General features: G+C 40.0%; 1 protein-coding gene across 1 annotated transcript in view; it reads left to right on the top strand.

Moving 5' to 3' along the window:
• TTC39B (tetratricopeptide repeat domain 39B) overlaps nt 1-23,745 on the top strand; it is a 127,703-nt gene that overhangs the window by 54,435 nt on the left and 49,523 nt on the right. The window contains 4 exon segments of the mRNA XM_047064768.1: nt 12,959-13,054; nt 17,096-17,206; nt 19,625-19,756; nt 20,729-20,805. Coding sequence (XP_046920724.1) covers nt 12,959-13,054; nt 17,096-17,206; nt 19,625-19,756; nt 20,729-20,805 — 416 coding nt within the window.

The raw sequence follows: 23,745 nt of genomic DNA, 5'->3' as shown, positions 1-23,745 counted from the left end.
GTATCTTGCCGAGGAGCTGTGGCAAGGGCAGTGACAAACCACCGAAGTGTCTTCATTGTGAGGATTGCATGGATCACGTTTGGAGTGGATGGCCCCGACACAGTATGAGGCAGGGGTGGGGTTGGGAGAGCGGGCCTCAATCCCATGATATGAGACCTCTCTCTCCTGGTTCCAACACTCTGGCCAAAGTTAATAATTTAGGGCTTAATAGGCTTTTATGGCTTAGGCTGAGAATTTGAAGTGTGTGTGTGTGTGTGTGTGTGTGTGTGTGTACATATTCATGCATGTATGTTTATACACACAGATAGATACATATCAGTTATTGTATAGAAGATATGATTTCCAACCCAGTGATTTATAAACAAACTTACTGGAAATCCCCACTTAACAACGCACTTACAGCTCGTATGGTGTTTAATTCCTGCCCCCCCCCCTTTTTTTTTGCATCAGACTTCTCATTTGATTAGCAGAAAGCTTGAGGCCTATCATGAGGTAGAGCATTTTGAGAACCAAGTGGTTTCCTGAACCTTTTTGCTCCATCATCCACTAAGATATCTTAGTGGAGAAGAGATGAACTAGACTCTTCTAAAAACGTCCTGTTTCAGGGGCACCTGGGTGGCTCAGTCGATTAAGTGTCTGCCTCTTGGTTTCGGCTCAGGTCACGATCTCACCGTTTGTGAGTTGGAGCTCCGCATTAGGCTCCACGTTGACAGTGCGAAGTCTGCCTTGGGATTCTCTGTCTCTCTCTCTGTCCCTTCCCTGTTCGTGCTCTCTCTTTCTAAATAAAGAAACTTAAAAAAAAAAAAAGTGTCCTGTTTCAGTCCCAATACCCATGGTAAGTCTGTCTTTGTATCTCTGATGACAGACAACTGTGCTAATTGCAGTCTCCTTTTATAGACAAGGAAGATGAGGTGCCCCTTGAAGCCCTTGTACCTAAGGGATACCCTTAGCCATAGGTTGATTTGGGGGGTAGGCAGCCCTCTCCTTGTCTGTCTTGTCTTGTCTTGTCTTTTCTTTTCTTTTCTTTTCTTTTCTTTTCTTTTCTTTTCTTTTCTTTTCTTTTCTTTTCTTTTCTCTCTTTCTTTCTTCCTTAAAATAAAGCCATAGTGCATTCCTGGAGACGTGTGTCATCAAAATTGATTGATTGGTTGATTTTTTATGTGTGTGCCTTATGCCCAGAGGTTTGCCTAACATTTTGCATGTGCTTTCCACTTTTTAACACCACATTTACACTTCTGTCTTTGGTTCAGATTGGGAAAGACAAACTGCATATATGGGCAGATTCTGTGAACATGAGTTTGATCTGACCTTCAGGCATGGTTTACTTTTCTTTTGATATTTCGTCAGTCCACAGGTGTGGAAAGTGTTTAGTGACCATTCAGGTAGTATGAATGGATCTCTTTGGTGATTGTTTTGTATTTGTGTTGGGTTATAGAATATCTCATTTCAAGTCCTTGTATTTTAGAAGGCTGGGAAGTATGGGAGCAAGACTCAAATTTCTCTCGTACTTTGGGATTATAGTCATTTTCTTTTTGAGTACCAGGTGGGCCAGAATTTGAGCATTTCTGTGATCCAGCAAATCGGGCCCTAATACGTAGCATTTATGTGTCATCACCCCTCCTTAATATTAAGTTGGATGTTTTTGTTTGTTTGGTTTTAAAGGAATAGGATCCCTTTATACCAAAACCGATTTGTGTACCTGCTTGATATCACAGGCTGGATGTATACAGCACGCTATAAAAAGAGCCACACGTTGAAAAGTTAAAGAAAATTAAACTTTATTTTTAAAATGTTTGTTAGAGAGAGAGAGAGAGCGTACCCATGCATGCGAGCAGGGGAGGGGCAGAGAGAGAGGGAGAGAAAGAATCCAAGCAGGCTCTGTGCTCTTAGTGGAGAGCTGACGCAGGGCTTGATCTCACAAATTTTGAGATCGTGACCCGAGCTGAAACCACGAGTCAGACACTTAACCTACCGAGCCGCCACCCAGATACCCCAGAAAATTAACCTTTAATTACTTGAGTATCTACATGCTTCCCCTTCTGGTTTGTTTGTCTTACCTAATGTTTACTGAAAACTACTTGTTTGGGAATGAATGACTCCCAGGATAACATATTCAAGGGTATTTTCCATGACCTACATGTGTGATATAAAATATAAGGTATTGAGACTGTATTTGGCACAAGGGTGTTAATATACAATCAGTACAAATGTCATTTATTCATCAAAAACTCAGTGAATATCTCTTTGCTAAGACACAGAATTTCTGTCGTTAAAAAGCTCATCTCTACCTACCACAGCTGACAGTGAAGTAATAATCGTACTGTGATGAGTTTTAAATTCTGAGCCAGGAACCAAGAGGAGAGACACATTATGTAGCCTGGAAAAATAAAAAAAAAGGCTTTTAGGTAGCCTTTTTTTCCCCCTCTTCCTCATGGATTGTGAGCCAAATGAAAGTAAAACTTTCTTAGTGTTGCTTTTTTGTTTTTTTTAAATGTTTATTTATTTGCTTTGAGAGAGAGAGGGAATCCCAAGCAGGCTCTGTGCTGTCAGTGCAGAGCCTGATGCGTGGCTCGATCCCACGACCTGAGCGGAAATCCAGAGTCGGACCCTCAACCGACTGAACCATCCGGGCGCCCCTTTAGCATTGCTTTTTAAAAATTTGTTGTAGTTCGTAATGTTTTAGAAGAAATGATGAACCGCCCTCCCCTGCCCCATGCAGCGTCACACGGAAGACCTGCGTTTACTCTGCATCTTGAAAATATCTGCATGCCTACTTTGAGAAAATGAAACTGGCAGAGTGTTGCTTAAGTAACACGGCTGCAGGAAACACCCAGCTGCCGAGTAGCAGGAGTGGAGTGGTCTGTCTAATGGGAAGTTCCTGGCCCCAGTCACTTAAGTCACTTAACTCTTTAACCAACATCAGCACCACACTTATGTGGTTTTTCAGCTTAAAAAGTGGTTTCACAAAATGGACTGCGTTTCCTCCTCATAACTCCCGCGTGAGGCAGAAAGGGTACTGTCGTCCCTCCTCTGGCTTTTTGTCGGTGCGAATGCTCTTTTTGTTCTGTTTTGTTTCTTGCTCCCGGTTTCTTCTTCCCTGTGACAAAATACACCTAACATAAACCTTCCCGTCTTCACCCCTTGTTCAGTGTGCAGTTCAGTGGCACGAAGTACGTTCACACGGTCGTGCCACCATCGCCGCCATCCTTCGCCAGAAGTCTTTCATCCTGTAAAGTGGGAACTCGATACCCCTTGAACAGTAGCTCCCCACTGCCCTCCCCAGCCCCTGGCAACCACCTTTCTGCTTTCTGTGATTGGTATCCCTTCGCTGCCTTTTGCACAGGAGGACACTGGAATCCATAGAGGTGGTGAATGGTCCAGCGTGTCACGGCTTGCAGGTGACTTGCACATCTGGGGCAGCAACCCAGCGTTCAGCCTTGTGCCCCAGCATGCTTCTCCTGAGTCACATGACAGGGCGGTGAGAAAGGGTGACTAATAAGAGATTAGGTACTAGCTTTCTGTTAGAAAGAAGAGAACCCTCCAATAAGGGTTTTGGATTTTTTTAAATTAAAAACCAGCAAAATGACATTGTAGCTGCCTAGATCTCTTGCCAAGCTGACATTCCATTGCTGTTTGTTTTAAATAATGCAAAGGAGTCCCATTTGCTTTGCTTAAGGAAAGAATCTGCAAAGATACAGGCTCTGGTTTTAGTTTCCAGCTCTGTCCCATTTACCGTGTCTATGAGCAGGAAAAACGGCATTTGTTGGGAGCAGTTTGTTTTTTTCTCCCCCCCACCGAAGAAACCCTAAGTGCTGCTGTCCACTTTCTTAGTGAGCAGGGTCTGAGGCGTGCTTTATATTTTACATGAAAATGAACTTTTGTTCTTTTCAACTGTTCTCATTTTGCTCTGGAATTCACATCCCCAGTGAGGACAGGAAAAAAAAAACATTAAGTTGTCAGTGAAAGAGCACATCATCTGTTCACATTTCAAATAGTCTCTTTTGGAGTGACTCTGATTTTTTTCTGGAGGGTGGGGTAGTGGGAGAGGTAAGTGCCCAGTCCAGTAAAAATTTAAACTCTGCATCAGGCCTGTATCTTCCTCCTCAAAGGTTCCCCTTGCCTCTCCTTCCCAGCAGCACCTGAGTGCAGGAACACAATCTGTGGGGACAGAGCCCTACTCTGGCTATTGCCCTTTGGTTAATTGTCTCATCTAAGTGGATGTTTTTGCATTAACCTCTGGCCTTTTGCTCCCTTTGCCCAAGCACCTGTGATGGCCGGATCTGTTGGTGTACCCGTGACCCCGAGGGCTTGGCATTCCTCACTGGCATTGGCTGGTCCCCAGGTGCCCAAGGTCTATGGCCACCCTCATTTGACCCTGTCTTTGTCCTTTGCTCCAGAGTCATGCTCTGCTGTCTTTTAAAAACATTATTTTGCAGTACATTCAAACTTCTCAAAAGAGTATGAGAATGACACAGAGAACTTTTATATACCCCTCCCCCATTTTTAACAGTTTGCCACATTTGTTTGATTATTCTTTTTCTGTATGCACATTACTCTATGTTGTTCTGAGTCATTTGGGAGTAGGATGCGGTCCAGAGAGGGTGGTCCAGAAGGGGGAATCGGAACCTTCTCCACGTGAGCGAGGGAGGGAATGTTTGTTCTTTCCTTTTCTCTGCTTTCCCCCAGCTCTGCTTGTTCCCGAGTTAAGCTGCTCTGCTTCCAGAACTGGCTTTGAGTCCTTTCTTTCCCTGGCTGTCGGCTCCTGGTTGCATTTCCAGTTGTTGGTCCTTTTAGAACAGTGTGGTTCTCAGGCCAGGTGTGGTTGTTGGGAGCAGATGCGAGTACTGCCGACCTCCACGCGCTTGTCTCTTTATTCAGGTAGGCAGAGTCCCCACCGGCATGGCAGGTTGGCCTGGGGGGCACAGCAGACAGCTTGCTGACGTGAACACAGGCTTTTTAGTTGGACTGTTGATCCAAATTTAGGCACTCATAAGCAGGATAAAAACAACGTGACTTAGCAACATGGTAGTAAAACGTTGTAAGTTATTTAAAGTCTATATTTTCAGATATCATCTTTGAGATCATGAACTGTATGACTTTTATGTGTCTAACACCTGATAGAATGCTTGCAGCGTGGTGCTCCCAGATGTTTATGTGTGAAAATTAAATTTTAGTTTACTGAATGTAACCCTTTCATTTCGCGCATTACTTTTTTAGTTTTTATTTTTATTTATTTTTTAATGTTTATTTATTTGAAGGGGGAGACAGAGGGAGAAAGAGAATGAGAATCTCAAGCAGGCCCTGCACTGTCAGCACGGAGCCTGATATGCGGCTTGAACTCACGAACCATGAGATCGTGACCTGAGCTGAAATCAAGAGTTGGACTCTTAACCGCCCGAGCCACCCAGGGACCCGGTGGATTACTGTTTTAGATTGTGGTCCATTCCCTGCTTCCTTTTCCAGCTTGCTTGCTTGCTTTATTAATTAATTAATTTTTGCTGAGTTGGTTACCTTGTTTTTTATCTTAATCCCGGTTTCTGATAAAAATGTAAAATTAGGGTGAAAGGAAGTACCTTTCCAGTGAATCTGTTTTAATGGACCTTCCACTTCCATATTTCATATTAGGCTAAGGGGACACTGGCATATACCTTGCTGACACCCACACAGGCCCTGTGGACTGCGTTTTTCAGACCCGCCAAAGATGGAAATGGGGCTGATAGCGAGAACTCCTGATAGCATCTACTGATTTCCATCCATGAGAGCCAGTTCCTTTCAATAAAGGAATAAACCCATTTTCAGCCAATAGGTAGATACATTAAAAATCACGTGGAAATCATAAATGTATATATAAAATAATAAGTTTGAAAACAGTTTGGGAATATAGTATTACAGGTATTTTAAGTTCAGAACTTTAAAATAACACTGGAGTGTGTTATCAATGTAGGGAATAGAAAAGGTAAAATTAGAAAAACTGCAACATTTAAGTCCTGACTTTTTCAAAGTAGTGAAAATTTGGAAGGGTTCTAAGAGATGTAAAATTACATTAGAAACACGTTGGGTAGCGATGCATTCTAACTTCCTCACTTGGAAAGGGCTAAAAATAATACACTCTTCTTATATATTTTTCCGGAGAACTATTGTAAGCTGTGTGTGATATAAAAGGGGTGATCAGAAGGTGTTTCCTTAAATTAATATTTAAATGTCCCCTTCATGAATTTGAACTTAAATTGCTCAAAATATATACTTTTTTTTCCCAATTACTAAAAATAGCTCATGATCATTTTTGAAAATTTGAAAAAAGAAAAGCATGAAGAATATAAAAAATCACCCAAGCCCTACACATAATGTGAAAGAAAGCGTACAGCTCTGATTGAGGAAGCCTTTGTACTAAGTCTCAGCAAGGATTATTTAGGGGCAGATTATTTACCTTATAAATTCATTAATACCTGATTTATTAGAATAATTGTCTTCTTCGTTGGTCCTTGCCCTTTGGCCTTTTCCAGCTTTTTAGATCTTCCCTCTACAGGAACGGGGCTCTAGTGCAGAGTGAATGTTGACATCCCTTTGCCTTGATTCTGTAACACTGGCGACGGGTCTGGGATTGAGGTTGCCAGTACAGCATATTTGGGGTACCCGTTGATTTCTGGGCTGTTCTTGCTATACTAGCTGCAGCTGCCGTACCTCCCTTCTTCTTTGATATCTGGCGATGAGAGTGGCTATTTGAAAGGAATCCTCCACTGGGCAGAATTTGGTCTGGTGAGCAGTTTTCTTTAGTAAGAAACACAAGCTGATCATATGGTCCAAAATAGTAAGCGGTAGATTTCCTGGAAACCTGGTGGTGATGTCCACTGGCGTTTTGTGTTTATGGCTCCAGTGGACATGGTCCAGACTGTAAATTATATAAATGGTGCCTCCAAGAGAGTAACATTTGGCCTGTTTGCTTTCCTCCCTTTTCTCCCCCAAAGAGAGGAAAAAACATGAAGGATATGAAGTGTCTTTTTATTAGTTTTTGAAAATTTTATTTCTTTTTTTCCTTCTTTTGAAAATGGGATATCTTTTAATTCACTGTTCAGGAGCATAGCACATTGCGTTGGATTTACTGGAGGAATTAAATTTGAATCGATTCTGCTAATTATGATTTGAATGAGAGGAAAAAATTATAAAAAAGTAGCTGTAAGCTTTTCATTTGAAAATAGTTTTACCTAGTGATTAAAAATTACAGCAGTATGAAACTCAATAATAAAAAGACAAATAGCCCATTTAAAAAATGGCCAAAGAACCTGAATAGACGTTTCTCCAAAGATCTACAAATGGCCATTAAGTAGCTAAAAGATGCTCAACATCCTTAGTCATTAGGTAAATGCAAGTCAAAACCACGATGAGATACTGTCACACCCACTAAGATAGACAATTTTAATAAGTGTTGGGCAAGATGTGGAGAAATTGGAACTTCCCTACATTGCTGGTAAGAATGTAAAATCACATAGTCACTTGGAAAAATGGTCTGACAGTTCTTCAAAACGTCAAACATTAACTTACAATACGACTCAGCAGTTGTCTTCATAGGCGTATACTCAAGAGAAATGAAATACATGTCTACATTAGAACTTGTTCATGAATTTTAATAGCATTATTCAAAATATCCCAAAAGCGGAAATAACACATATATCCATAAACTAATGAAACAGTAAACAAAATGTTATATCCATACAATGCAATATTATTTGGCAATAAAAAGGAATGATGTACAAATATATCAACATGTATCTTGAAGACATTATGCTGAATGGAAAAGCCAGTCATGAGAGACCACATATTGTATAATTCCATTAACATGAAATGTCCAGACCAAGAAAAATCTGCTCATATTGAAAGCAGATGGGTGACTGCCTAAAACAAGAGATGGAGGGGGAAATGTGGAGTGACAGCTAATGGATGGACAGTTTCTTTTGAGTGACAAAATACACATTGTGGTGATAGTTGCACACCTCTAAGAACATACTAAAAGCCATTGATTGTATACTTTAAATGGGAGAATTGTATGGTCTGTGAATTTATGTCTCAATGAAGCTGTTTAAAAACTTAAAAAAAAATAAAGCAGTAAAATCAGGGCAAGAGAAGGACAAATGTTCCAACATACTCATCCCTGTAATTGAGATACAATGTATTGTTTTTCTTAGGCTCTGTCAACCTAATCACAGTATTTTTCACTAGCTGAAAATACATTTCTTTTAACTTCTGAATACAATACCTTGCATAGGAGTAGAACAGACAAGTCATTCTATTTGGTTAAATTGTTTTTTTAATCTTTCTTATTTTTTAAGTAATGCAACGTGGGGCTTGACCTCATGACCTTGATATCAAGAGTTGCATGCTCTACTGACTGAGCCAGCCAGGTGCCCCTTGGTTAAATTCTTTTTTTTTTTTTTTAATTTTTTTAACGTTTATTTATTATTGAGAGACAGAGACAGAGCATGAGCAGGGGAGGGCAGAGAGAGGAGGAGACAGAATCTGAAGCAGGCTCCAGGCTCAGAGCTGTCAGCACGGAGCCCGACGGTGGGGCTCCAACTCTCAAACCGCGAGATCATGACCTGAGTAGAAGTCGGACGCTTAACCGCCTGAGCCACCCAGGCGCCCCTAAATTTTTAACAATTGTGCTCACTTTGGTGGTACAGATTATAAAACTGAAGTGATCTAAGGATCGTTTTGCATGGAGGATATCTGAACATCAGAGCAGCGTTCCATATAATAGAAACCTTTAGTAAAGGAAATAAGATCAGACCTGAATAAATGTGTATAGATGTGAAAATGTAGTATTGTAGAGATAGTGTTAAAAAAAAAAAAAGCCCAAAATTCAGGGGCGCCTGGGTGACTCAGTTGGTTCAGTGTCCATTTTCTGCTCAGGTCACGATCTCTTTGTTCATGAGTTCCAGCCCCACATCGGGCTCTGTGCTGGCAGCTCAGAGCCTGGAGCCTGTTTGGGATTTTGTGTCTCCTTCTCTCCGCACCTCCCCCACTCATGCTTGCGCGCGCTCTCTCTCAGAAGTAAATAAACATTAAAAAAAATAAAAAACACTAAAACCCCCAAAATTCAACCCAGTAAATTTGAAGATCTAATTGGCTTCATTAAGAGATTGATGAATGGGGCAGCATCCCATCTAGCAAGTAGAGGAGTTGTAAGAAAAGGGAAGGTTTTTATAGGGAGAAGGTGGGGGCCAGAAAGTTATTAGCAAAGAAAAGGATTGTTCCAGATGAGATTTCTTTCCCTTAGGAGGAATAGCGACAGGTCTTATCATGCAGATGACCTCATCTTCCTCTGGGGGATGGGGAATGCCCTTCTGGCCACTCAGTGATGCAGACTCATCGGCCCCAGATGGGGAAATTTCCTGACCGACTGGTTAAGACTGCCTTTCTGGGGGAGGTTGAATCTAGAGTTGGATTAGTTATTAAACCCCAGTTTGGGACTCAGCCTAAGTGACGCCATTTTGGGCCTGTGATTTTCGTTTTAACAATGTCAGAGATTTATTTATCAATGAGGAAATCAGCAAGATGTTAAAACTGGTTCCAAGAGCATTTGGGTAACTGAAGAATGTTGGAATAAGGTTTTTTATTATACGCAAAATTTACTAATCTCCTGCAAGGCAGTAAAACCATAACCTTACCAAATTATCTGCATAATTACCAGACCAAAAAATCTACAAGTTCATCTGTTACTTAATGTGAACCTTAATTGGTAGTAAATACCAAATCAAGCAAAGGTATATATGCCTTACAGAATTCCTGGGATGCCTGGGTCTCTCAGGCAGTTATGGCTAAGCCTCTGACTCTTGATTTCTGCTTAGGTTATGATCTCATGGTCTGTGAGAATGAGCCCCGCATGAGGTTCTGTGCTGACAGTGTGGAGCCTGCTTGGGATTCTCTCTCCCTCTCTCTCTTTACTCTCCCCTCCTTTCAGAATAAATAAACATTTAAAAATAAATTAAAAAAAAATATTCCTGGGCGCCTGTTACTGCTCCAAGAGCGTTGAGAGGATGTGTGCTCTTCCTTTTGTGCTATTTCCAAGCCAAGAGTAGCTGAAGGATGAGTTATTCATTGGTGTTGGGATAATTGCCTATCCATGTGGGAAACAATTAAATTTAGCTCTCACTGTATGCAAAAGATTCCAGATATACTCCTGTCATTTTCTCTCTGTATTGGAAGCATTTGTCATAAAAAAAGAAGAAAATAGGTTCTTGATGAAATATGATGTAGTGTAGGTGAGTGAATTAGGTCTACATCAAAAAATACCGTTGAATAAAAAAACCAGTTTGTAGCGTGATATACTTACTGGGATATTAGTACAAATTTTAAAATACTGTAGAGTTTCTGGGACTTCATGGACATGTATACAAAAACATAAAGGACTAGAAGGATCTAATCTAAACTTTTATACCTCTGAATATGTGAATAAAATCTAACATTATTAATAATTAAGTTCTGCTAAATTCAAGTCTATTGTGTCTGGTGAAGACACTGTAATTGTAACTCTCAAACATGCAGCATTTACCTGGCATAGCAAGCTTGAATTTAGCAGAACTTAATAAATTTCAATGTTTTATATATATGGTATGTCACATATTGTCAAATCACTGGGGCAAAAGATGTGGTCTTTTAAAAATTATCTTGGGAAAAATGCCAAAGATTAAAAAATACACAGCACTCTCTTGTACTATTCAAATTTTATAAGTAGATAAAAAAATTGAATATTAAAAGGTAATAGCACTGGTAAAATTATGGTATATAATGTTTATGGAGGGAGGTTGTTTCTAAGTATGCCCTCAAAATCAGAAATGTTAAAGGAAAATAATTAGTTTTCATTAAATAAAAATTTCAAAATTTGAAATTGAGGAGAATTTTGTAATTAAAACTGAAAGTAAATGGTACAGTAATTTCAGAGACCATGTTTTGCTGGCCCTTATAAATAAATCTGTAATAGAACAGATGGGCAGGAGTGGTCCAAATGGATAGATGACCTTTTGAATAGATCTTTTTCCTTTTTGCTCCTAAGCAGAGGTAGCTGTCACTGCCCTAGAGTCTGGTTTATGTAAGTGCTCAGTGCTTCCTCTATTCTGGTGAAATAGTCTTGTGATGGAAAATAACCAGCCTAAAGTACATTTCTTCCTAGCTGTGGGGTTTTCTTTTCTCCTACCACCCACATCCAACCACCTTTGTAAGAAGAACCTTGATTTTCCCCTAACCTGATGTATAAAATTTTGGGAACTTGATATATTCAAGACAAGATGAATGTTGAATATAAAATATTACAAGGTATTGGGAGGTCTGAAAGGTGGGCTATAATCAAACTCCACTTAACTGAGGGCATTGCACATCTTAGAATTAAAAAAAAAAAATAACTAAAACTTTCCTAAAAGGGCAGTCAATAACCCTTTTCTCTCTAGGCTTGGGTACAGTTAAGAACGGAAGCAGGAGACTGGTGATTCTATTACAATACGGGCGTTGGGGGCGGGGGGAGCTTATTCTTACTCCATGAAAATTTCCTTTTCTAGCATGGCCCCGCCTCCACGTGTCTGTGGTGGGAGCCCTGGGTCGATGAAATGGCCTAAGCATCTGCCAACCAGATCAGTCTCCACCTCCTGAATGTTACTGTAGAACTCTGTGGTGTATATATAATGAGAAATGAAGCTGGTTTTAAAAAGAGGATCCCTAACAAAACACACGCTCTTTAACTCAAGAATTTATCCTCAGGAAACGATCAGGCAAGTCAGTAAAGAGCTTATTACAATATTGTTTGTAATCGCAAAACATCGGGAGCAATTTACATGCCCCCAAAATAAGGGGCAGGTAACAAATTATGTTACAGTAACTATAAGAAAAGATTCAGGATAAATTAAACATACAATGAAGGAAACTAGAATATATCACCCCAAAATATGCCTGTTTGACCTGTAAATCATTTTGAGCTGAAGGCAATCTAGAAGGAGCAAACACTGTAATAGCTCTCCCTTTTCTGCCTAAAGGCTGGAAATAAATTATCCTTTTACTGGAGAAAGACATTTGTATCTGCAAGCCTTTGAAAGTGACCCTTATCTTCCTAGTTACTTCATCATTTTCTACCCCTACCCCAGGCCCTTTGTCTTGCCAATTTTTCACAGATTTGAAAACTTCCTGCTGGTCTTCATTCTCCGGTGAAGGCCCTCGTGTACTTATACCAGTTCAACAAAATTTATATGCTTTTCTCCTGATAATCAGTCATTGTCCATTTTATCTTCAGACCCAGCCGGGGACTCTAAGAGGGTCAGAGAAAAGTTTTTCCTTTCTTTCAATAATATTCCATTTATTTTTATGGAAAAAATTTTTTTAAACATTTATTCATTTTATGAGAGACAGAGAGAGACAGAGTCTGACCGGGTGAGGGGCAGAGAGAGAGAGAGAGAGAGGATACAGACTCTGAAGGAGGCTCCAGGCTCTGAACTGACAGCACAGAGCCCGACATGGAGCTTGGACTCAGGGACCGTGAGATCATGACCGTGAGATCATGAGCCGAAGTTGGACGCTTAACCAACTGAGCCACCCAGGTGCCCCTCAATAATACTCCATTTTAATAAAATATAAAAATACCTGTATAGATTTACTTGGGAAAAGTTCTGGAAGGATATTTATATACAAGATACAATGTTGTCTTGTTGTCTTTGGGTGGAGAGCTTTGGGGGAGCTGATTTTGGTTCATTTTTTGTGTGTGTGTACTAGAAAAAAAAAGTTATTTTATTGGTGCTGTGTTTCAGGAATGTTCACCATGTAACAGTAGATAGATTTTTGTTACTTGATTTTCCGAATTGATTAGAAATGAAGGTGAGATGTACTAAATAATTGGAGGGCTTATGTTGTATACTTGAATTTATGTGGTCTTTTCCTGTAAGACAAAGAAATAAAAACCTTATTCTGCTTTTTTTATTAATAGGTTTTCTCGCACAGATATGGCAGCAAGCAGCCAACCCTTTGCATCACTTGACACAAAACAGTCCACTGGACGGCACGGATCATCTAACGTGAACAGGTCAGGAAGAGGTGCAGGTGTTTTAGGGATGTCAGGAGAGGGGTCCAAGCCGTTGGTGAATTGTAATGTTGATGTTAGAACAGGGCTTTGTGTTTTGCTGACTGATGTCCATTTGACAAAGTAGGAGGGGGAGACGGAGCTGCCAAGGGGCTCTGAAGAGGTGGCCCTGTCAAAGCAAAAGGAGCACAACTAAATGACAACATTTGGGGCATAGCTCTCTTTTGAGTCTCTTTTATTTAAACAAGTTTTAGATCATTAATTTCACATATAAAATAATATAACCACATTGCCAGGCATTGAAGAAAATGGAAGAAAGGAGAAACAGCCACCGTAAATATGACCTCTTAAACACAGACTGTTATTTTGGTGTATTTCATTCTAGTCTTTTTCCTCAGCATGTATCTTTTTTTTTTTTTTTTTTTCTTTTCTTTTCTTTTCTTTTCTTTTCTTTTCTTTTCCTTTCCTTTCCTTTCCTTTCCTTTCCTTTCCTTTCCTTTCCTTTCCTTTCCTTCCCCTTCCCCTTCCCCTTCCCCTTCCCCTTCCCCTTCCCCTTCCCCTTCCCCTTCCCCTTCCCCTTCCTTCCCCTTCCCTTCCTTTTCCTTTTCCTTTTCCTTTTCCTTCCTCCCTTCCCCTTCCCCTTCCCTTCCTTTTCCTTTTCCTTCCTCCCTTCCCCTTCCCTCCTCTCCTCTCCTCTCCTCTCTTCTCTTCTCTTCTCTTCTCTTCTCTTCTCTTCTCTTCTCTTCTTTTCTTTTCTTTTCTTTTCTTTTCTGTCTAATGTTTACTTATTTATTTTGAGAGAGAGAGTGAGAGAGTGTGAGTGCACACAAGTAGGGGAGGGGCAGAGGGAGAGGGAGAGAGAGAGAATCCCAAGCACGTTCCTTGCTGTCAGCACAGAGCCCAAGCAGGGGTTGAACTCACCAACTGTGAGATCATGACCTGAGCTGAAATCAGGAGTCGGAAGCTTAGCCTACTGAGCCACCCAGGCACCCCCTGGGCATATACTTTTTGATATGGATGCAACCATAGGGTTTTCATTGAATATTGTAGTATGATTTTTTTTCTACTTAATATTCTTGTAACCTTGGCTTAAGGAGCATTTAAAGAAATGTTGAATATAGAAAATTCAGGAAATATAGAAAAGCACAAAGGAGAAAATAAAATGTGTATTACCATCACTGTAACTTTTTTGTTTTGATATTATTTCTTTTTTTCTTCATATATAGACATACTGATTTTTTATTAATTGGGATCATATTAAATATCCTATTTAGTAACCTCGTTTTTATTTTATTATTATTTTTTGCCCTGCCCCTCCACCTTTTTTTTTTGTAGTCTGCCTTTTTTTTTTTTTTTTAATTTTACTTTTCCCTAATCTCTATACCCAACGTGGGGTTTGAACTCATAACCCTGAGATCTAGTGTCACACGCTTCACTGACTGAACCAGCCTGGTGACCTGCTTTTTGAAAGTTAATATATCATGACATTTTTCCTGTCCATTAATATTTTTTGTAATAATTTCACATTGAATTGCTAAGTAATGTTTTCTTTTCCTGCCCATTCTCCAATTAATGTAACTGTTTCTTTTTCAAAATGTATGTTGTTCCTTTATCATTTATGATCATTTATTGAGGCAACCCTGTTAAAGCTATGCTTTAGTACCACGAGAAAGTGCTTTTTATCTGTCCTTACAGGTTTATTGAACTTTAAGTCATACAGTAGATCTTTAGCATTTCAGAGTCTGCATTTGAAACCTCAGCTATTTGTGAGTGTGTTCGTAACACTCCTGAAGTTGGCAGCCTGTTGCAAGACTCAGCTCTCACCGTACAGAGACGGGGTACAATAATTTGAAGATTGATGAATGGAAATGAGGTTGAAAATAACTTCCGAGGATCTTTAGGCATTTATTTTTCACATTACTCTTTCATTCCATATGTCCCTGCTTATGGAAATCTGAGCTTTCTTTAGAAGTAGGAGTTTTCTCCCTCAGAGTTAACCTCTAAGTCATCTGATAGTTTCCTAGGTAACTACTGCATCAACATTTATAGGTCTTCCTTGACTTATGATGGGCTTATGTTCCAATAAACCCACTGTAAATCAAAAATCCATTTAATACACCTGTCCTGTCGAACATCATAGCTTAGTCTCGCCTACCTTAAATGTGCTCAGAACACCTACATTAGCCAGCCTGCAGCTAGAAAAGTAACTGAGGTGGGATTGTGTTTTCATGTTTGAAGGCATGAATTTGGAGAGGTTGGTGGCATGGAAATTCGACTTTCAGTACTTTTAAATAAATCATCATACTGCTCATTTACTTGCCGAAATATTTTCCTGTTAAAAGTTGTTACACAAAACATTTTGGAGAGGGCTCTAATTTTAAAGAGCAAAACTTCTGTCAGTCATAAATAACTAACGGGTAATTTTTAATAAAGGGTAAAATCATAATGATTATACAAACATAAAAACGAACGCATGTTAAAGATTTTGCTTAACTCATTAATCAGTGAGGGAGCTAGGCGGATGTTATAATAGATTCAAAGGAGAAATCCAAAACAGCACAAATTTATATGGACTTAAGGAACGTTGAAATTAATGTCCAAAGTCAGCAAAACTAACTCCTTACATGAAGGAGAAAAGGTCATTGAAGCTGCCTACTGAGTTTACATGTCTGTAGACAACAGTTACTTTGCATTGCTATCAGTTACTTATGATTTACAGAGTTGCGATGCAACACTAAAAAAACACTGATTAAAAAATGGTTGGAGGACCTGAATAGATATTTTTCCAAATATCTATTTGGACCCCTATGTTTATTGCAGCATTATTTACAATAGCCAAGATATGGAAGCAGCCTAAGTGTCCACAGATTAATGGATAAAGAAGGTGGTGTATATACGTACTATGGAATATTACTCAGCCATAAAAAGGTTGAGATCTCGCCATTTGCAACAACACAGATAGACCTGGAGGGTATAATGTTAAGTGCAATAAATCAGATTGAGAAAGACAAATATCATGATTTCACTAACATGTGGAGTCTAAAAAACAAGTGAATAAACAAAAAAAATGCAGATTCAGACTCATAAATATAGAAAACAAACTAATGGTTGGCTAGAGGGAAGGGGCATGGGTGAATGAGCAAAATGGGTGAAAGAGAGTGGGAGATACAGGCTTCCACTTAGGGAACAAATAAGTCATGGGCATAAAAGGCACAGCATAGGGAATATAGTTTATAATATTATAATAGCATTGTATGGTGACAGATGGTAGCTACACTTGTGAGCAGTTAGCATAACTATAGAGAAGTTGAATCACAGTGTTGTATACCTGAAACTAATGTAACATTGTGTGTTGACTATACTCAAATTAAAAAAGAAAACACAAAGGGCCTGAGTGGTTCAGTCGGTTAAGCATCCGACTTAGTCTTAGGTCATGATCTCGTGGTTTGTGGGTTTGAGCCCCACATCCGGCTCTTTGGTGACAGCTTGGAGCTTGGAGCCTGCTTCGGATTGTGTTTCCCTCTCTCTCTGCCCCTCCCCTGCTTGCGTGCATGCACTCGTTCTCTCTCTCTCTCTCTCTCTCTCAGAAATAAAATAAACATTGAAAAAAAAACTAAAAAAGAAAACACAATGTGCAGAGTTGTATGACAGTTCCTATAGAATCAAAAGCAATCTGAAGGAGTCTCTTCTACAGTCTAGATGGTAATCAGTTTTCCACTGAAGCACATTTTTCCCCCTGCATAATCAAACTAAAACACAATAACTTTCCCTGTCCTATGAATCAAGGTAGTTCCCACCCTTGTGGTCTTTGTGAGGGCTATCAGCCTTATTTGTTGATTTATTCCATCCTCATGACATTTTCACGAAGGTGGTGGTATTCCCATTTTACAGATAAGAAAGGCTTTAGAAGGTTTCAGAAGGGTTAGAATCCCAGTCTTTCTTTCTCCAAAGGGTACACACACACACACACACACCCACACACCCGCAACAACTTCTAATAGTAAAAGCTATTGAAATGCTATGTATTTTTTTCTTGATCCTTAGGTCAACATCAGTGAAGGTGGATCTCAAGTGTGGCCTAGAAGAATGTTCAGTGGCATTGAACTTATTTCTGAGTAACAAATTCACGGATGCCTTAGAGTTGCTTCGACCATGGTAATTAACTTAATTTCTTTTAGATAAAATACATTTTTACAGACGTTTCTGATGAGTCTTTGATATATTGCTTGTCAGTCAGCATATCTGCATTGCCGCCTGAATATTTCTAAGCTAATTTGGTTGAGACGCCTTACTTTTGGTCAGTTTTAATATCCAGTTAAAAAAAAAATCTGTTTTTTTCCAAATTTAATCAGTAGAAAGTTTCTGATTCTCATATTTTAATTTCTATATGTGTTTAAATATTGTCATCTCATATAGTTTTGTGGAGTTTCATTTTGCTCTTTCCAGTGAGATACTTTAATGGATATGCCTCTAAAGGTTAAATACCTTTGACAGAAGTTCCCTTTGAAATGGGGATGGGAAGAATTAGAATATACTAATCTCAAATGTTAAAAAGAACTTTTCTTTAAAAGAAATTTAAGATAATAAAAAATGTTATTGGGACTCCCTATTTATGTGATAAATAAGTTAAGCAGTTTAATTTCAGTTGATAATACCTGTTAATTGTTCAAATGTGGCAGCAAAACCTGTGCTTAGCCCGTTTACTAGGTGTCACCTTGAGCACTGTCCCCAACTCCACAGTGTGACTGTAGCTGGACAGGAGTAATCATACCTTGTGCCTTCAAACGCAACACTTAACTTGGACGAAACTTAGACCTGCTAATAACAGTTTTCTAGAAGGTTGCTCGGGTACAACAGCGGAAATCTCCTTTCTTTGGTCGGTAGAGTAATGTGAATCTGATCATGGACTTTCAGTCCTCCTACGCTCATTATGGTGAGTGTTGCATAATGTATAGAATTGCCGAATCGCTATATTGCACACCTAAAACTAAAATGACATTGTATGTCACTACCTACTTCAATAAAGAAAATGAAATTACCTCCCGAGAAGCTGGTGTGGTAGTTCTATTAAGATGTAGAAGAGCTGTGATCACAGTATTTCAGGGGTTAGGACCAGAGGATAAGAGATGCTACAGCCTGAGAAAATGGCCCAGTGTTGTCTCCAACACTGTCCACCCTGCCTGTCTCCTGCCTCGTTTCCCTCTGTCCTTCCCAGACCCTCAGACTTCTTTCTCTGTCCATCTTCTGTCTCTGCTTCCTGGTCTTCCTCCTCTTTGCCTGCCTGCCTTTTTCTGTTTGTCTCTCCTCTCTCAGCCTGCCTGCCTGTCTCCTTCACTTTTTATTCACACAAGACCCCACTCTCCTCTGCCTCAGACACCCCAGCTGGTGGTAACATGGAATGACAAGAAGTGATTGAGTGTTGTATTTAGTCAAGATTCTCTCATCTTGATGCATGTTTCACTGTTAAACATAGGTTTTCCCACTGCATACTTTTTTTTTTCCCTCTTGGAGCTTTTGGTTTAAAATGCGAGGTTTAAGACCACAATAAATGATTAACTTTGGGCTGCTGTTACTCTTTGTGGTCTTTTGAACAGCCAGTGACCTTGCTATTCAGGACAAACTGCAAATTACCGAAGGATGTTTAGAGTATTTCCATGAGGGAAAAGAAGAATGTGGCTTGCTTTTATTTTGCATAGCAGCGGGCTATGGTGGATGATATTTGACTTAAAAACAAAACTGCGCATTAATATTTCAAGTCTTGTAAATAACTAATTGAGTCTTATAAATAACACGATGAGAAGTTTTGAGAAAAGAGATGGTAAGGTTTTCACAGTCTGAGAGTCTGGGATGTGTCATACCTTAAGACTAATTAATGCCCGTAAGAGTCTAAGCAGTTCTTCCTGATAATTTAGTAATTTGAATTATCAAGAACTTTATTCAGGAACTGTGGATAATGGGATTAGATTACATACGAAGTCTGGAATGTACTTTCGTCTGGGCCCTTTGTGGCCAACCTAATTTATTGCAAAAGTCTTGCTTCCCTTTGGCCTCCAGCTGGGAGTGGAGATGAACTGGTTTTAAAAATGGGTCTTTATCTTTCAAAAAATATATCAGAATCTCTCTGTCACAAAATACATTTCCAGTGGCCTGTATTTTAGTACTTCTATCAACACTAAAGATAGGAAGTAGGTTCCCGGTGTTTGGGAAAAATTGATTTGCTTTGAAAGGTTTTCTACTAAAAGAGTCCGCAGGCTGCCCCCTTGTGCTGAAATGGGGAAAAACAATTGTCAGCTTCTGCTTCAACCTGGAACATTCAGTGCTGCCTGCATGGGCGTAATTTGGAAAGTCCTTGATACTTGAGTTTTTTTTTTTTTTTTTTTTTTGGGACGTGTCTTTCACAGTCTATATTATTTCAGTGATTATGGTGAAGGAGTAAAATTTATCGCTATACAAGTCATGATATGTTTTTACTAGGATTTCTTCTGGTCTGTATCAGACAAGACCTGAATGCTCTTAAACTGCATTGAAACGTATTAATTCCTTTTTTTTTTTTTTTTTTTTTTTGCCCCCCAGGGCTAAGGAGAGTATGTACCATGCCTTGGGCTACAGTACTATTGTGGTGTTGCAGGCCGTCCTGACCTTCGAGCAACAGGACATCCAAAATGGCATTTCTGCCATGAAGGATGCATTACAGACCTGCCAAAAGTATGAACTGAGTAATTAAATACTTGAGATGCAACTACAAACCTTTATGTCTGTGTGACAGAGTGAGCGTGGTTTGCCTGATGGAAAGCTCTGTTTGAAGTTGGCCACAATTGTAGTAAGGGACTTGTACTTCCAAGCCTCCTGGCCTCACATAGTTGTATCTAGTAGAGTTGAAAGTTCCTGTTGGGAATTATAGAAGATTCTTGTTTGGCCAAGCAGTTGGCATCTGTGCCTCCACGGGTTTTTCCCTCCCCCCCCCCTTTTTTTCCCATTGGTAACTTCAGTCACAGCAAGCATCTCCCAAGGGTCTCCGTGGCACAGATGAATTCAGCTCCTGCCTGCCAAGCCAGGCCAAGCAAGGAACTCTCTTTTTTTATATGGGCGGATGCTGCCTGTTCGGAAGGGAGAGTTTTATTTGTCTAAAAGGACATATCTGGACAGTTCTGGTTGGTGAAAATGAGATGGATTTTCAGTTTTATTTTAATCTTTGCTCTGTGTGTATAGCAAGACCCCAGCAACAGCTGTTAACCAGCACTGGTGACACTTAATGTGAAACAATATCCTCATGGAATTATGTTGCAACCCTGCAAATGAAGAGTTTCCCAATATCACACTCTAAGTCGATTCTTAACCTGTGGGTGCCTCTTACCAGAGAAATACTGATTTCAGCATCGTGCAGGTGCTTGGCAGGGCTAGTGTTCATTGTGTTGTGTGAGTTTGTCCACTCACGTGTCCAGTAAGTGTGGATGGAGTGCCCACAGGAGATCGGCTCAGGGCTGGGTGCCGGGGACACAGTGTTGAAAAGGGTGCTCTCTGCCCTTTAGGGTTTAGAGTTTGAGGTTTGCAGTTCCTCCTTGGTAACTCTTTGGTGTGACTGAGACTGAAATGAATGTCCAATGAAAGTGAACTCGGCCTGATTTATTATTATTTTTTCTTTCTATTTCCCACCACCCTTCTACTTTTTCTCCACAGATACAGGAAAAAATGCACAGTTGTGGAATCGTTCTCAAGTCTTCTTTCTAGGGGCTCATTGGAGCAGCTGACTGAAGGTGAGACTCATTTAAAAGATTAATATTTCCCTGTCTTGGGAAGGTTAAAACGTGATCATACTCCTAAAATTCAATACTTAAGCATATAATGTAAAGTAAATGGAGTATTTTTTCTCTTTCCCACCATAACTCACCCTGCAGGAGTGACCACTGTTAATGGTTGGGTTAATGGCTCAAGATTACCCACCTAGCGGAGTGAGGTTCCATCTGCCTTTCTGTAAGCCACAGCTCTTTCCGTTGTACCTCACACATTTTCTTGTAGGCTTGTAGTAAAGGGAACAGAGTGTTCATGTATGGCTGAGAGAGACATCTTGAAAATAGATGCTGCTGCGTTCTTACCTTTTTATAATGTCTTTGACATGACACTTTAGAAAATCTGGAATAAGGTAGGAGGTTACTTCTTCCTAATTTAAAAAAAAAAAAAACAAACGAGAAGATGCTAGTATACACTTATTAGAATGTCCCTAATCTGAAACATCAAAAACACCATGGTTGATGAGAATGCAAAATTGTATAGCTACTTTAGGGGAGACAGTTTGGCAATTTCTTACAAAACTATACATGCTTTGTTTGGCCTTACAAACCAGTAATCAGTCTCCTCAATATTTACACAACGGAGCTGAAGACTTAGGACCAGCACAAAAATCTGCACGTAGATGTTTACAGCAGCTTTATTTGTAATTTGCCAAAACTTGTCAGCAACCGAGATGTCTTTCAGTAGGTGAATGGCTAAATAAACTGTGGTGTATGTAGACAAATGGACGATTAATTAGTGCTAAAAAGAAATGAGCTATCAAGCCACAGAACGACACAGAGCAACTTTAAATGCATATTACTAAGTGAAAGACGCCGATCTGAAAGGGCTACATGCTGGATGATTGCAAGCATATAACATTCTAGAAAAGGCAAAACTGTAGAGACAGTGAAAAGATCAGTGGTTGCCTGGGGATGGGGTGTAGGGATGAATAGGTAGATGGAGCACAGAGGGTTTTTAGGGTAGTGAAAAGACTTTGTATGCTATCATGATGATGGATACGTGTCTTTATACATTTGTCCAAACCCATAGAATGTACAACACCAAGAATGAGCTCTAATGTAAACTGTGGACTTTGGGTAATTATGATGTATGAATGGAGGTTCATCAATCGTACCACTCTGGTGGGGGATGTTGATAACGGGGGAGGTAGTGCATGCATGGGGCAAGGGATACATGAGAAATTTCTGTACCTTCCCTTCAGTTTTTCTATGAATCTAACACTGCTTTAAAGAATAAAGTCTTAATTAGAAAATAATAAAAATAAATGAGCTTGTGACTATAGCATATTCTGAAAAACAGGTTAATTTAGACTTTTACATCCAAAGCCATGCTTAATTAACATTTTAATGCAGGCTGAAGATATTTCCTTCAGTAGACTAAGGAGTTTATGATTCACAGATATTCTGGTAAGGTACCTACTCATAAATGCCAAATGGCTAATTTTGAGAACTGAGGAATATAAATCAAACAGAGTGAAGGAACAAGACTTTTATAAATTAAGTTGCATTTTATTCCTAATGAGTTTGGCTGTCACTGCAACCCAAACAGACTTTGTGTTCAAGGAGGCATGTCAAAACATTGTAGCTTTAGTATGTGATTTGTTTTTCCTCTTGGTAATTTTCATTTACATCCTTCAGTGGCTGGTTGTCTGCAGGAGTCAGTATATTTAATTAAACTTTTCGTGGGTTTAACATGGAACACACCCATTCTTCTCTCGTGCCTGGCGTATTGCCCTGAATGTTTTTCAGATTTCCTTTGAAAATAGATCTGTATATGCAGTACTTAGGATGGGAAAGGGATTTAAGATGAAGGATACTTCCGTATAGTCTACAGAGTTCAAATTTTCTTGACCTTTCAGCTCTGTCTTCTCATTATGTCCTTGAGCTGCTCTTAGATTTGTCCATTTTTAACTTAACCCTGATACGTCTAATCCTTTGGATGCCCATACCTCTGCACGGACTCAGCGTTGCCTACTGAATCAAGCCCAGCCTCTGACGCTTAAGGTTGTCCATAATTCAGCCCCGACTTACCTTTCCGGACTCATTTCACACTCCTGCCTTTACACACCTTGCGCTCTCACAGGGCCTTCCCCGCACATGCCCAAGCCAGCAATCTGGGGTACTGAGTAGGCTTTCAAAGTGGGAAATTCCAAACTGTTCCCACTTTGTTACAAATGTACATAGAAAGAAGAGGAAATTCAGGTGACTGTAAAAATCGAAGACTGCTTTTATTCCTCTGAACGCTGAGTAAATCCAGAGGGCCAAGGGTAGTAATCGTAGCGAAAGTAGCAAACAAAAATGGAGCGCTTACTCTGAATAGTGAGCTCTGCTTGCAGCACCTCACTTGATTCTTCAGCTGTGAAGTAGAGACATTATGAGCTGGACTTTATACATGAGGTAATGGATGGGGGGTGGTGGTGGGCGGGATGACCAGCAGAGAGAGGAGGGATGACCCGAGGGACAGATGAGCTGACCGGAGATGAGGAGGGATGACCGTCAGGGAGAGGAGGGATGACCACCAGGAAGAGGAGGGATACCTAGTACACGGCAGAACCTTTCCCCTAGCCCAGGCTGTTAAATACGCCAAGCTCGTTTCCTTAAGTAAAATGCCAATTTGCATCCCATGGATAAAACAGGAAGCTGCTGATTTTGTTTACCCAAAAACGCAAAGGTTTCTCTCCTACCCTAATCTCTGCAAGTACAAGGTATTGTTTAGGAAGATGGGCTGTGTGTTTTGGGGCACTCCATCTGTCCCTGGGATATACATAGCTTTACACCGTCCTTTTTGTGAGTGCCTTGTTCCTGTGCTAGATCTCTCCATGATCAAAATAGCCTGACGTGGTGCTGATGCTGACTCTTTTTATATCACGTCATGACTTGGCACTCAGGGCCGTACTTTTTTGC

The sequence above is a fragment of the Lynx rufus genome, unplaced genomic scaffold, assembly GCF_022079265.1.
Source record: "Lynx rufus isolate CCGP_SWC_20201006 ecotype Redwood Valley unplaced genomic scaffold, mLynRuf1.p SCAF_10, whole genome shotgun sequence".
In the NCBI taxonomy this organism is placed as follows: domain Eukaryota; kingdom Metazoa; phylum Chordata; class Mammalia; order Carnivora; family Felidae; genus Lynx; species Lynx rufus.
Note: the sequence above shows the minus strand (reverse complement) of the source record. Positions and strands in the feature narration are given on the sequence as shown.